The 12,282-nt window shown below is 40.3% G+C and overlaps 2 protein-coding genes across 7 annotated transcripts in view; both read right to left on the bottom strand.

Moving 5' to 3' along the window:
• Positions 1 to 12,282, bottom strand: part of MC5R (melanocortin 5 receptor) — a 977,289-nt gene that overhangs the window by 623,373 nt on the left and 341,634 nt on the right. The window lies entirely within an intron of this gene.
• RNMT (RNA guanine-7 methyltransferase) overlaps positions 1 to 12,282 on the bottom strand; it is a 46,258-nt gene that overhangs the window by 2,684 nt on the left and 31,292 nt on the right. For all 6 annotated transcript variants that reach the window (XM_083187691.1, XM_083187692.1, XM_083187689.1 and 3 more), the window contains 4 exons: positions 11,665 to 11,777; positions 9,391 to 9,572; positions 8,389 to 8,553; positions 2,880 to 2,997 (listed from right to left, as the gene is read on the bottom strand). In XM_083187691.1, coding sequence (XP_083043817.1) covers positions 2,880 to 2,997; positions 8,389 to 8,553; positions 9,391 to 9,572; positions 11,665 to 11,777 — 578 coding nt within the window. The remainder of the gene's footprint in view (positions 1 to 2,879; positions 2,998 to 8,388; positions 8,554 to 9,390; positions 9,573 to 11,664; positions 11,778 to 12,282) is intronic.

Raw genomic sequence — 12,282 nt, 5'->3', positions numbered from 1 at the left:
ATATGCCAGCGGGGATGGAGAGGTACATATTTACCCTTCTTATGCTATTGTACAGGTCCATTTTTTTTTTATATTGTTACTGTCTATTATAGGTGTATTGTTTTAAATAAAATGTATTTTTGATAAACAATATCATGCTATGAGCTCTTCCCTTGCTGGGAGTCTTTTTTGGTTTTAAGGGTCCCTGGAGGATACCTGATGGGATGCTCAGCTGGACATAAATATTCCTATTTATTTCCCTACATTTTCTTTAACCTTTTTAATCACAGGGTCATCACTGAGTGCAATGAATATTAACAACCACAAGGTGGTGTAGTTCACCCACTCCTCAACATTACAATAGCACTTTTAAGTGTGGAATTTGGCACTTTATTGACAAGAACAGGGGGGTCACCGGCACTCGTAGGACTTAGCAACAAATGGATGTCAGGCACGCTGGTCTCAAAGCGACGTTTCGGTTTATTCAACCTTTTCCAAGTGTGGAATTTGGTGTAAAAGACAAGATCGCACTCCATCCAACAATGAGCAACTGCTAGGGTGACATCCAGAACTTGGTGAAGTCCATGTACCGGTATATAGAAAAAAATGGACGCACTCTCTAGTTTTATAAATGCAATTAAAATTAGCTGTGTATTTAGAATTACATATGCATCATAGAGTAAATGAAGATGTACTCAACATTTCCGTCCGTAAAGGACTGTCATCATTAGCAACATTCCAAAATAAGGCACATCATGGACCACACAGCAGGTTCCTACAGCCTGGTGGCATCGTTCACCCACTGCTCAATATTACAATAGCACTTTTAAGTGAGGAATATGGCACATATATATATATATATATATATATATATATATATATATATATATTTTTTTTTTTTTTTTATTTTTTTTTTTGAGTTGATAATACACTACTCCTGAAACTTTCCCCCATGCTTGAATGTACCCTGCTGATGGGAAACGCGGAAGAATAAAAAGGACACACAACAAGTGAAAGATACCACTACATGCAAAAATTCTCGTAATTATCATCACGCACATATAAAGGAACTTTTAAAGGATAGTCACTGTAGTTTTACCATCTTCTAAACATTCTCATTGCCCTATGGAAAAATAGGCCAACCTGAAAACTTCTGCTGCCACTGTATAGATCTGGAGTGTTTGAACTGTTCACTATATTGATTTAATATTTAATTTACTGGTACTCACTAAGTGAGGGTTAGCTCTGTTTTTGCATAACACTAGATATATAAAATATACATATAAAATATACATACACACACAAAACTGAAACAAGATATAGTTTAATATTAAGCAACCTGCACTCAATGGGACAATTATGAAGACTCAAAAAGTACTGTAATATTGCTACAAATGTAAAAAAAAAAATATCAGTCATTCATTGGAAAAGCCAATACCTGAATCCATAAACCAGTTATGAGAAAAGGACAGTCAAAATTGCTTAAATAATTGTGCCATTACATTTGCCGATTATTACTGCCTATGATTGTCAATAACACTGCATGTAAAGATTGACTAAACTACAGAACTATATAATCTTCTAAAAATACAAAATAGATTATTCTAGGACGCTCCCTGTTATGATGATTAAATATGATAGCACTGTTGTGTACTATATGCAATCACGTAAAAGAACATTTTATTCGGTAAAGGTGAGTCAGGCACTATCGGCCTTATTCTAGTTCACTCTTACTGACAAAATCTTTCCTAGATGGACAAAACCATGTGCACTGCAGGTGGGGCAGATGTTACTTGTGCAGAGAGAATTAAATTTGGGTGGGGTTTTACTTCAAAGTGAGATCTATATTGCAGTGTAAAAATAAAGCAGCCAGTAATTACCCTGCACGGAAACCAAAATAACTCACCCAAATCTAATTCTCTCTGCACTTTTTACATCTGCCCCCCTGCAGTGCACATGGTTTTGTCCATCTAAGAATGATTTTGTCAGAAAGAGTGAACTAGAATAAGGCCCTATTTGAGATGTGAAACGTGTCCAGGGATTACATTTTAAAAGTTTAAGGCTGCTGCACCCTAGGTGGATTCAGCCACTGGCTATAAAGGGGCAAAGTTATTAAGCATTTTCAAAACCCCTGCACAATTTTGGAACATCCCGCTCCCTACTGCAGGCAATCAAAGCCTCGGTCTTGAAGGCAGTGCAGGTTTTAGTGATGTCCATGCTTGGGCATAGGTGATTTATTTAGTACCTCAACTTTTTTTTTTTACTTAACCATCTGTGCTGAAGCCTGTTAATATGCTTTGATGACCAAGGTTGGGAATGCCTGCTCTTCTGCTCTGAAACACTACAGCCAGAGCTAAGGAACAGTAGCAGCGAGAATGGGAAAAGCCATATTTCAGTAATATGGTGAGAGGTGGGTGAAGAGAATATACATTATAAATATACCCATCCAAGTTTTACAATTAATTCTTAAAACTTCTCATTAGCAAATGACTCATCAGTTCTGTTAAGTGAATCTCATCTGTACTGTCCTAGAAAAGTTTATATTAATAGAATACAGTCTACAGTCATGATATAGGTACTGTTATTATATAAATTACATGCAAAGTAGAATAATTACCTTTAGAATTCTGTCTCTATAGCAGCAAACATGCAGATAATGTCTATAGAGAGTACAGAATCCCCTCAGAACTAGCAGTAATGTCATTCTGATGTGATTTGGTTTCCCCACAGGCACAATACTGAGAATTAATGAGAAAACATTTCCTTATGCAGCGAGGCCACTCACTGCTTTCATTTCTATGTATTGCTGGGGTTATTTTTCCACATGTGCCTTACTTCTCTAATGACACACTATGCTGGATTGCAATCTCCTCAGCCATTAAACAGAGCTTACAAATCACCTCCAAAGACTGCATTTTTTTCAGCAACATTTTCTGCTCCTCGTCTTTAACCTTCTCTTCAAAAAAATCCCGAAAGGTCTTCTTGTAAATTAATTTCATTTTATATTTCTTGGCCATTCTGCAAAATAAAAAGAAAAGGGTTACTTTTATTTGTCACTTCTTGATATCCTCTCCAGCCATTGTTATTCGTTCCAAATACATTTTGAACAAGCACAGTGACATCTAATGGGCATTGGAAGAACTGCATGTTATGCTGAAAAGACCATACAGCATTTATAATATGCTGGCTAATGTTAGCAAAAGAGAATGGAGGCTATAACCAGCTGTGTTTAGGTGCAATCCATTAATCTACACCTGAACGAGTGTTCCAAAAACACTTGACGTGGCATTTCCTCAGCACGGCCTTACAAGACAGCGGCCAGAACCTCTAAACACCAGCTTACATTGTGCTGTTCGTTACGGTCATTGGACTCTTCACATAAATTGCTGTAAGAACTTATACACAGCAACGTGTGATTATCCCGCCGTCACTGGCTGGAGAACTGCTATACAGACTATCTAATCCGTTCAGTATCTGTTACTGATTGTTCATTTTATTTCCATACTTAAAATACTATGGAAATCTATATCCTAGCACAAAACTAACAAAAATGAATGATTTTACCTGTTCTATTTTAATAGCCACAGTCTAGTGATCCTTAATGGACAGGCAAATTTCCTATAATGTGAACGGTTTTGGGCTATTTGTAGTTGCCCAATAGTGCATTGAACAATACCCAATGCAAACTTTGTATGAGGCAGTGACTGGTTTTATTCTTTGCAATATTTGTTCTGCAACAATGAGCGACAGTAGCGTCCCAATGGGGTGTGGTCTGCCCTTGGTGTCACCTGTCAAGGAGTGGCAGCACAGTGGAGGCTCCTGCACATTTTAGGAGTAGAGGTTCTAATCTAGTCATCTTATCAGTTTGTTATTGGTACTGTTATCATTTGCTACATGTTCCTTATCAGACAAAGCTTGGTGCATCTGGCCCTTAAGCCCCCCATATAATTAGGCTGACTTGTCCTTTGGACCAGACTGCCCTGGCACCTCCCCATGAGGGCTCAGGTACGATTAGGCACTTGATTTGCAAAGTTTTGCATGTGATAAATCGCATTCGATTTATCACATGCAACTCCCAAATGAGCTGCAGGCGGAGGGAGCCGGGCAGGGAGGGGTTTGCGGAGAGCCAGGCGCAGAGCTAAAAAAAAAAAACACAAAAATGAATGGGAACTTGGAATTCGTGGATGCCCATTTATTTGTATGGGTTTTTTTGTTTGTTTTTTATTTCGCCCACCACTCTGCGTCCCCTCACGGTTCCCAGCACGGCTCCAGGCATCAATGCACACGGACCATACATCATGGCAGACGGCATGTCAAACACAATATTTGGTCACACTACGTGTGTATGGTCGACGCGCGTGTCGCTACCAGGACTTCCTGATGAAGCTGGTAGCGACACGCGCGTCGCCCATACACACGTAGTGTGTCTAAATCCCCAACTCCCCTCCCCACTGAATGTATTTTGATTTGTGAATTTTTTGGCAGCGCGCACCAGAGTGCTGACCGGGTGTAGATCGCGGTAGCACACACTGCTAGCGATTCCACTGGGACCCGACACCAGACCAGTGCAACGGCGCACGTGTAGTGGGCGTCCGGTGCGGCTTTCTCCGATTACCCAGGGAGAAGCCGATGGACGATACTACACTAGTACAGCAGCGCACGGTCAGGCGCGGCTCTCTCCCATTATATAGGGAGAAGCCAACGGGCGGTGCGGTCCTTACAGTGTGGATACTGTCCGGCAGATACCTTTCAATACCGGTGCAATACAGCACTAATAACTATACTGTGCATTCCATTCAACAGCATTGATTTCTCAGTAGACTCCCCCCTGGCATTAATGTATAGCCGATTACTCTAGGGGTATTACCTACGATAAATCACCAACGTTCTTTTCATTTGCACAGAGTTCATGTTTATGTGTTAACCACACTTGAGTATTTAAACACAAATTTGTCAAACTTGCCCCTAAATAATATAAATAAGCATACATTGGTCCATTTAAGATGCACTGAATCCAATTTTGCACAATAAAGCATCAAATCATAAGATTGGTAATACGTGGGGACATACTACGTTGGGGTTAACAACCCCCGTTTTAATACTTACCTGGTCTTACCCCTATATGTGTTTTTATATGTCGCAGTTCTTAACAAATAAAGAAAAAAAGTTATATTTTAGTACCAATTATTTCTTCCTTAGGTGCACCCTCCATGTGACAATCTTTTTTCTTCTTTCTAAATTGTTATACATATTGTCCAACGGCAGCACACCCCACATCAAGAGAGTACCTAATAACTGAATAAAGGGGTCCACATACTACATTATTTACACATTCCAGTGCGACTGGCAAACCCTCTTTTTGTTGCCTTGTATATTTAAAGACAGACTATGATTATTGTTTGTATCCCTGGATGTTTTTAACCAATAGATATTTGTGAAACCTTATGTAAAACATAATTATTGTGCACGATACAACATCTCCAGGGAGAGTTCTACAATTTAACTGCCCTGACCGTAAAAATTCCTTCTAAGGGAACAATATCTTCTTTCCTCTAATCTAAACTCATGCATACGTGTCCTAGATCCTTCCTTACAGAAAAAGGGAACCGGACATTTCCTTATATTGGCCCGATACATTTGTTCTCGCCTTAAACGTCTCTTCTCTAGTGTAAACAGTCCCAATTTGTTCAATCTGTCTTCATAGCTTAAATTATCCATTCCCTTTATTATATTTGTTGCTCATCTTTGGGTTTTTTTCTAATTCTATAACGCCCTTTTTATAGTGTGGGGCCCAGAATTGTACTCCATATTCTAGGTATGGTCTAATTTATGCTTTGTACAGTGGCATAATTACTTTTGAGTCCCTAGTTTCCATACATGCTAGTATTCTGTTGGCCTTTTTTTTGCTATGTGACATTGAGTGCTACACCTTAGTTTGTTATCAATTTGGACTCCTAGATCCTTTTCAAGTTCTGATTTACCCAGTACCTCCCGCTTAGGTTATAACTAGCACATTTGTTAGGTCTTCCAAGGTGCATAACCTTGCATTTTATCCACATTGAACCTTATTTTTACTTTTTTGTCGTTTATTAAGATCGTTCTGAAGTGCGGAGACATCCTCGATTATTCTAATTACTCTTCTCAGTTTTGTGTCATCAGCAGAGATCGAAACATTGCTGATAGGCCAATCCTGGGGCATTTTTTCTATACCGGGATTGAAAAATGCTCAATCCCAGGATTTCATGGATTGGTTTCCCTAAAAAAATGCCCCACATGTTTACTTACATGGAGCCCGGTGGGTGGCTGGGCATGGTGATTTTGCCGGTTGCCGGGTGGGGTCGCCGGAAGGGGTCTCAGGGAGCAAGGAGCCGGGTGGGTAGGCGGGGTCTCTGGGAGCCAGCCAGCACACTTCTTAGGCTGTCTGTACGGCCTGCGCAGCGTGACCTATGACCCTATCATGCTGCGCAGGGCTGTGCTGCTGGGAACAGGGGAAGTTGGGCAGTTAGACTGCGCATGTGCAGTCTAATCCGGATATCCCGGGATTGGATACACCAATCCCGGGATTGAAATACCGGTGTTTTGTGGGCCAAATCCCGGTATCCCGCCGATCCTGGGATTGGCCACCCTAATTGCTGAGTATTCCCACCCCAATATTGTTGATAAATATGTTAAATAAAATGGGCCCTAGTACCGAACCACGTTACACTCCACTTAGTACTGGTATCATATTTGATACTGCACTGTTCACAACCACTCTCTGCTCTCTATTACATAGCCAGTTCCCTACCCATCTACAAATTCTTACCCCTAATCCCAGGTCCTCCATTTTATTTATCAACCTCTTATTTGGAATTGTATCAAAAGCCTTAGCAAAATCTAGAAAGACCACGTCTACTGCATTTCCATTATCAAGGTTGTTGACATCCTAATGAAAGCCTAATAAATTTGTTTGGCACAAGCGATTTTTCACAAACCCATGTTGGTTAATACTAATTAAACTATGACGTTCTAAATATTTTTGGATACCATCCCTTAAAAATCCCTCAAATAATTTCCCCACTATTGAGGTTAAGCTCACAGGTCTATAATTAGCTGGGTCATCCATTTTTCCTTCTTTGAATATTGGTACTACCTCTGCTATTCTCGTCTTTCGGTACCTTACCAGATGAAAAGGAGTTTTCAAAAATGTAATAGAGGGGTTGCTAATTTCTCCCTTAATTCCATGAGGACCCTAGGATGAATCCCATCTGGAGTTGGGGATTTGTTTGTTTTGATTTTGCTGAGCGTAAATTTTATCCATGATCATTGGCTATTAGAAATCTTCCACATTAGCATATTAAAGCTGTTTTTGTAATTCTTATGCATGATTTTATATTATGGGGGGGGATCTTAGAATGTCTTTCATTTCACATGTCTTTCTTTGCATAATTTTATATTAGCAGGGGACCTCTAAAGCACTGTTTTAATGTAACACCAGCAGACTGTTAGAATGTGCTATTAGCTTACGCATGCTCTGTGTAGTTGAATATATTGCCTGTTAGTAAAGAAAACTGTATTGCAGACCTGGCCAACATGTGGCTCTCCAAATGTTGGTAAACCACCTATCCCAGCATGCTTTGCCACAGTTCTATTATTCCAAAATAGCAAAACTGTGGCAATGCATGCTGGGACTTGTAGTTTCACAACAACTGGGGAGCCACAGGTTGCCCAGGCCTGCTGTAGTGGAAAGAGTACAATTTAAGGCATACAGATATGCCCTCATACGCAATATGCCTGGGGCCAGATATGCCTGGGGCTTTTGTTTTTTTTAAAAGGCAAATCATTTACAAAGGCATGGTTTTGCCCTATAAAGGATTACCCCTTTCAAAAAAAACGATTTTGGGCTCTATACATTGTCATCTTGCATATTGTGATTGAGCAACCAGATGCTGTGCAACTAACAACTAGGACACACGAGGTGACTGTTTCCAGTTCTGACAGACCACACACTAAAGCAACTTGGCATGCCAACAAGTGTGGCGTGAATGCAGCAAATACATGAGGACACATCTGCACATGACCTTTGCATGCTTAACAAAACAATATATATCTTTCTGCATCATCTCTCATTTCTAAAGTCTACAGGAAGAGAAGCTCATTCTGAATGCAATAGAGGCCTACTTCTCACATTATACACTACAGTTCTATTTGCAAAATAGAAATTAGGCTTCAATACGATGTAGGGCATAGTCATTTACAATGTTGTATTTCTCCAGTGAGTGTTGCGGTAAAGCGATCAGCTACTTGCAACCGAGTCAAAAGTTTGAGGCAAATTATTAGAGGTAAAATTTGCAATAAAAATGGCCTGTAAGCCTGCAAAACACTTGTGTGTTAGACATACCATGTTATGGAACCAAGAGGGACACTTACTCAACGAGAACTGGAAAGTACACCAAGAACTCAGGGACATTAACAACGCCTTCCAGGTTAAATTCATATTTGCAGCCAAACAGTGGATAATTTCCCTTTTCCTGAAACGTGACACCGTATACATCGTTCCCAAAAGAATTTGTATCAGAGGCTTCAAGGCGTTTCCTAGAACAAACAATATTTATATATATATATATATATATATATATATATTAGCAAAGCCATTATAGCAGCATTGATGGCACTCAGCATATGTAAAAGTTTAAAACTGGCATTTCATACACAAAGTAATAAAGTCTAGGTTAACACTGTTGTCCTTAGAAACATGCTTGAAGACCTATCCTCTAATTTTAAGAAGGAAGAAACTGGGAGTCTAAATTCAAAGGCTCACTCCTCCACTTAACAGCTAATATTAACATTAGAAGAATCATCCTATAACAACCTTTCAGAATTCCCACAGATCCTAGCCGTCATCTCTGACGACAGTCATTCCGGGCTCTGAAAATCCTGCAGCTCTCAGCTGCAGCTCATTAAGCCCGATCTGACAGAGTGCTCCATCCCAACTGCGCAGCCGGGTCATCGCTATAAAGCCGAATGCAACATAGCTCTGCATAATGCAAAGAGATGTGCAGAGGTGACTACACACTCATTCTACCAGGTGTTTCTATGGGAAGGGGCAGCTGAGAGCTGGGGCTGGCAGAGAGCCTGATCAGTGCTGAAAGCAGGTGGTTACTAGTCAGATTCAATAACCCAATAAACACAATGCAAGTACCTAGTATAAAAACGTTTATAAATGTTCCAAAATCTATCAAGTCTGACTCATCTGTTTTGTGGCTGCCAAGTGTTGATAATCTAAAACTTTATCATTTCCTGTGGACACTTTTACCAGCCATGTCACAAGAGGACGTCTGTTTACCAGCGTTTGTCAGCATAATCATGCAGATGGCACATATTTCTAAGCAATTTAAGTAGCAGCAAAAAAAAAGGATGAAGAACATTTACACCAGCTCGAAGCCATCTGGAGTTGTGCCAATGAAGTAGCCTCCAGGGCACAGTTGTTGGCAGGCATTTTTCAGCATCATGTCAGCCTGCTCATAGGTCTCAAATGAGTAATGGTACACAAACTGACAGCTGCAGATGTCAAAGGTCATCTCGGGATTTTTCAACTTCTCAAACAGAAGTTCCTAAAGAGAAAATACAAAATATAGGAGTGAGATATGTAGTTACCATAGTGTTTAAATCTGGAGCCGATAATGGTTTATGGACTGAATTCATATATGACCTTAAACTGTATGCTATAGGAGAAAAAAACCAGAATCAATGATTATTTTAAAAGGTTTGAAAAACTAAGGTCCTAATTCAGACCAGTTTGCAAAGTTGCTTTTTTTTTTTTTTTTTTAAGCAAATGGGACAAAACCATGTAGCACTACAGGTGGGGGAAATATAACGCGCAGAGTCTCAAATATGGGGGAGTTATATTGTTTCTGTGTAGAGTAAATACTGGCTACTTTATTGTTAGACTGCAATGTAGATTTCAGGTTGAACACATCTCACCCAAATCTAGGTATGAGTCATTGGGTCGATAAAACGAAGGTCAACATACCCAAGGTCAAAAGGGTCAAAACGTCGACACAAGCATTAGGTGGACAGTCAAAAGGTGGATATGGGTTTCTTATAGTTTTTGTCCCGAACGTCGACATGGGCACGATATCAGTGCACCGCTGAGCTCGCCATGCTTTGGGCACGGTGCCTTGCTACGCTCAGCACACTATTATATTCTCCCTTCACTCCCTAGTGCAGTGGTCAGGGAACTCTGTCCTCATTACCCCACGCAGTGCATGTTTTGCAGGTCTCCTCACAGAATCACAAGTGAAACAATTAACTCCACCTGCGGACCTTATAAAATGTGTCTGAGTAATTAGTACACCTGCGCACCTGCTGGGTTACCAGCAAAACATGCACTGTGTGCGGTAATGAGGACCGAGTTCCATGACCACTGCCCTAGTGGATGGTAGGGCATGAAATACCGCCTGTCAGCACGTTGGCTCAAAAAAGTGACAAAACCCATGTCAAACCTTTTGCTTGGCAACTTTCCCCATGTCAATCTAAGGCCTGTCGACCTCGAGTGGTCGACCCAATGTATGTCGACCTAACAGTTTCCCCCAAATCTCCCTTCTTTTGGCACATGTAACCCCATCTTGCAGTGCAGTTTTGTCCATTTGCTAAGAAAGCAGCTTTGCGATCAGGTCTGAATTAGGCCCCAAGTTTCTGACATATTAGCTTTTTATACATTTCCTTAAATTCTTATATAGAACTTCCATTATCTGTGTAGATGTTACAGCTACATCCCTACGCCCACAATCCTTCTCATCGCCTGCCAAATGAACTCCCTTCACACATTCCCAAACATTATTTAGTGACCCATTAATAGTATTCTCGAACAATTAGCACATATTCTTACTATACCTTCATTACAATACATTACATCTGTGTTTTCACTTGTTACATAACCTCCCACCCAGTGGTCTGCAAGGGAAACATGTAAGGGAGTCTCGTGTGAGGAGAGGACGCCAGCGGGAACACGACAGGCGTCCAGCAGCAGTTAATCTGCGGCTGCCGGAGCAAAGGACGGGGAAATTGTGTGGTGGCCGGAGCATGGGACTGGCCCCTGGAATCAAGGTACTGGCCACCGGCAGAATTTCATCCTTTTTATATGGCTGTGTAACAAAGAAAGTTCCCCACCCCTGCTTTAATCATTCCACCCAATGCTACATGGTATCAAAAGCTATGCATATAGATGGATCTCATCGCAGCAATTTTGAAATCAGTTCAAACCCCCAAGATCTTCGTAAAAACAAAGTATACTTGAGACCATGAGCCTACAGATTTAATTTTCCACGTAGTGTATGTATGCTACCACTATACATCCACAATTCCAACAACTGAAAGCATACACAGCTATTCTGCTTTAGGTACATGGCAAAGAATCAGTAATTAGTAGGTTTAGAACACATTACACAAAGAAAGTTAATGCTGCTTCTGTTCACCTGATGGTAATATGTACAGTGCATTCGTCTGTTGCCAACAAGACTGGCAGTAAATAAAGTTTATTGAATAAGGCAAGCTCTGTGTTAGCATTCGGCTAGGTGGTTCAGTCCAGTTACAAATACAAGCAAACTGCCGGACATTTTAAATATATTTGTTTTGTTCTCAAACTGGTGAAGAATGGTTATCTTGAAACTGGAGCCTGAAAATGGACAAAGTTCAAAGACATACCTTTGTAGAATCGGCAGTCACAAATTCAGCATCAAACACATAATCACGGCGGTTTCGATGTTTCATATCAGAGTAGCGTTGCTCACACTGCTGGACAGACACTTCGGCAATATCTGGGAAAATAAAGAAATATAAAATGCACAATAAATCTGAACAGAGATGACAGATGTATGCTTCAAATTAGAAGTAATATCTGCTTTTAATAGCTAGCTAGTGGCAAGGGAGCATAAGGTCTTAGAAAAGTGACTGCTGCTTATTGTAAAGTGGTGTGAAAAATCCTTACAGAATAGTCTCTGAACAAAGCAAGCCCTTTCCTAGCACTATATTACATATGAATATTTGTGAACGCTGTTACAGATTACAGCTGCTAATAAGAGAGCATCTTAATATTAATGGAAAAGAGCATCAAAGCATTTGTCCAGAGTAATTACATTTATGCAGTGTGTTCAGAGCAGGATGTGACAAGACGACTAATCAGTGCTACAGGGCCTACATGTTCCAATAATAACAACCACAACTTAAAAATGAGCTTGCAATGGAGAGCCACAACTAGTCAAATAAATAAATATATATATATATATCACTTACCACCTCAGAGAAAGTGCAGTTTTCACCCAG

Source organism: Crinia signifera, chromosome 5 (assembly GCF_055691185.1).
Source record: "Crinia signifera chromosome 5, ASM5569118v1, whole genome shotgun sequence".
NCBI classification, from domain to species: Eukaryota; Metazoa; Chordata; class Amphibia; order Anura; family Myobatrachidae; genus Crinia; species Crinia signifera.
The sequence above is the reverse complement of the archived record's forward strand: the minus strand, read 5'-3'. Positions and strand labels throughout refer to the sequence as shown.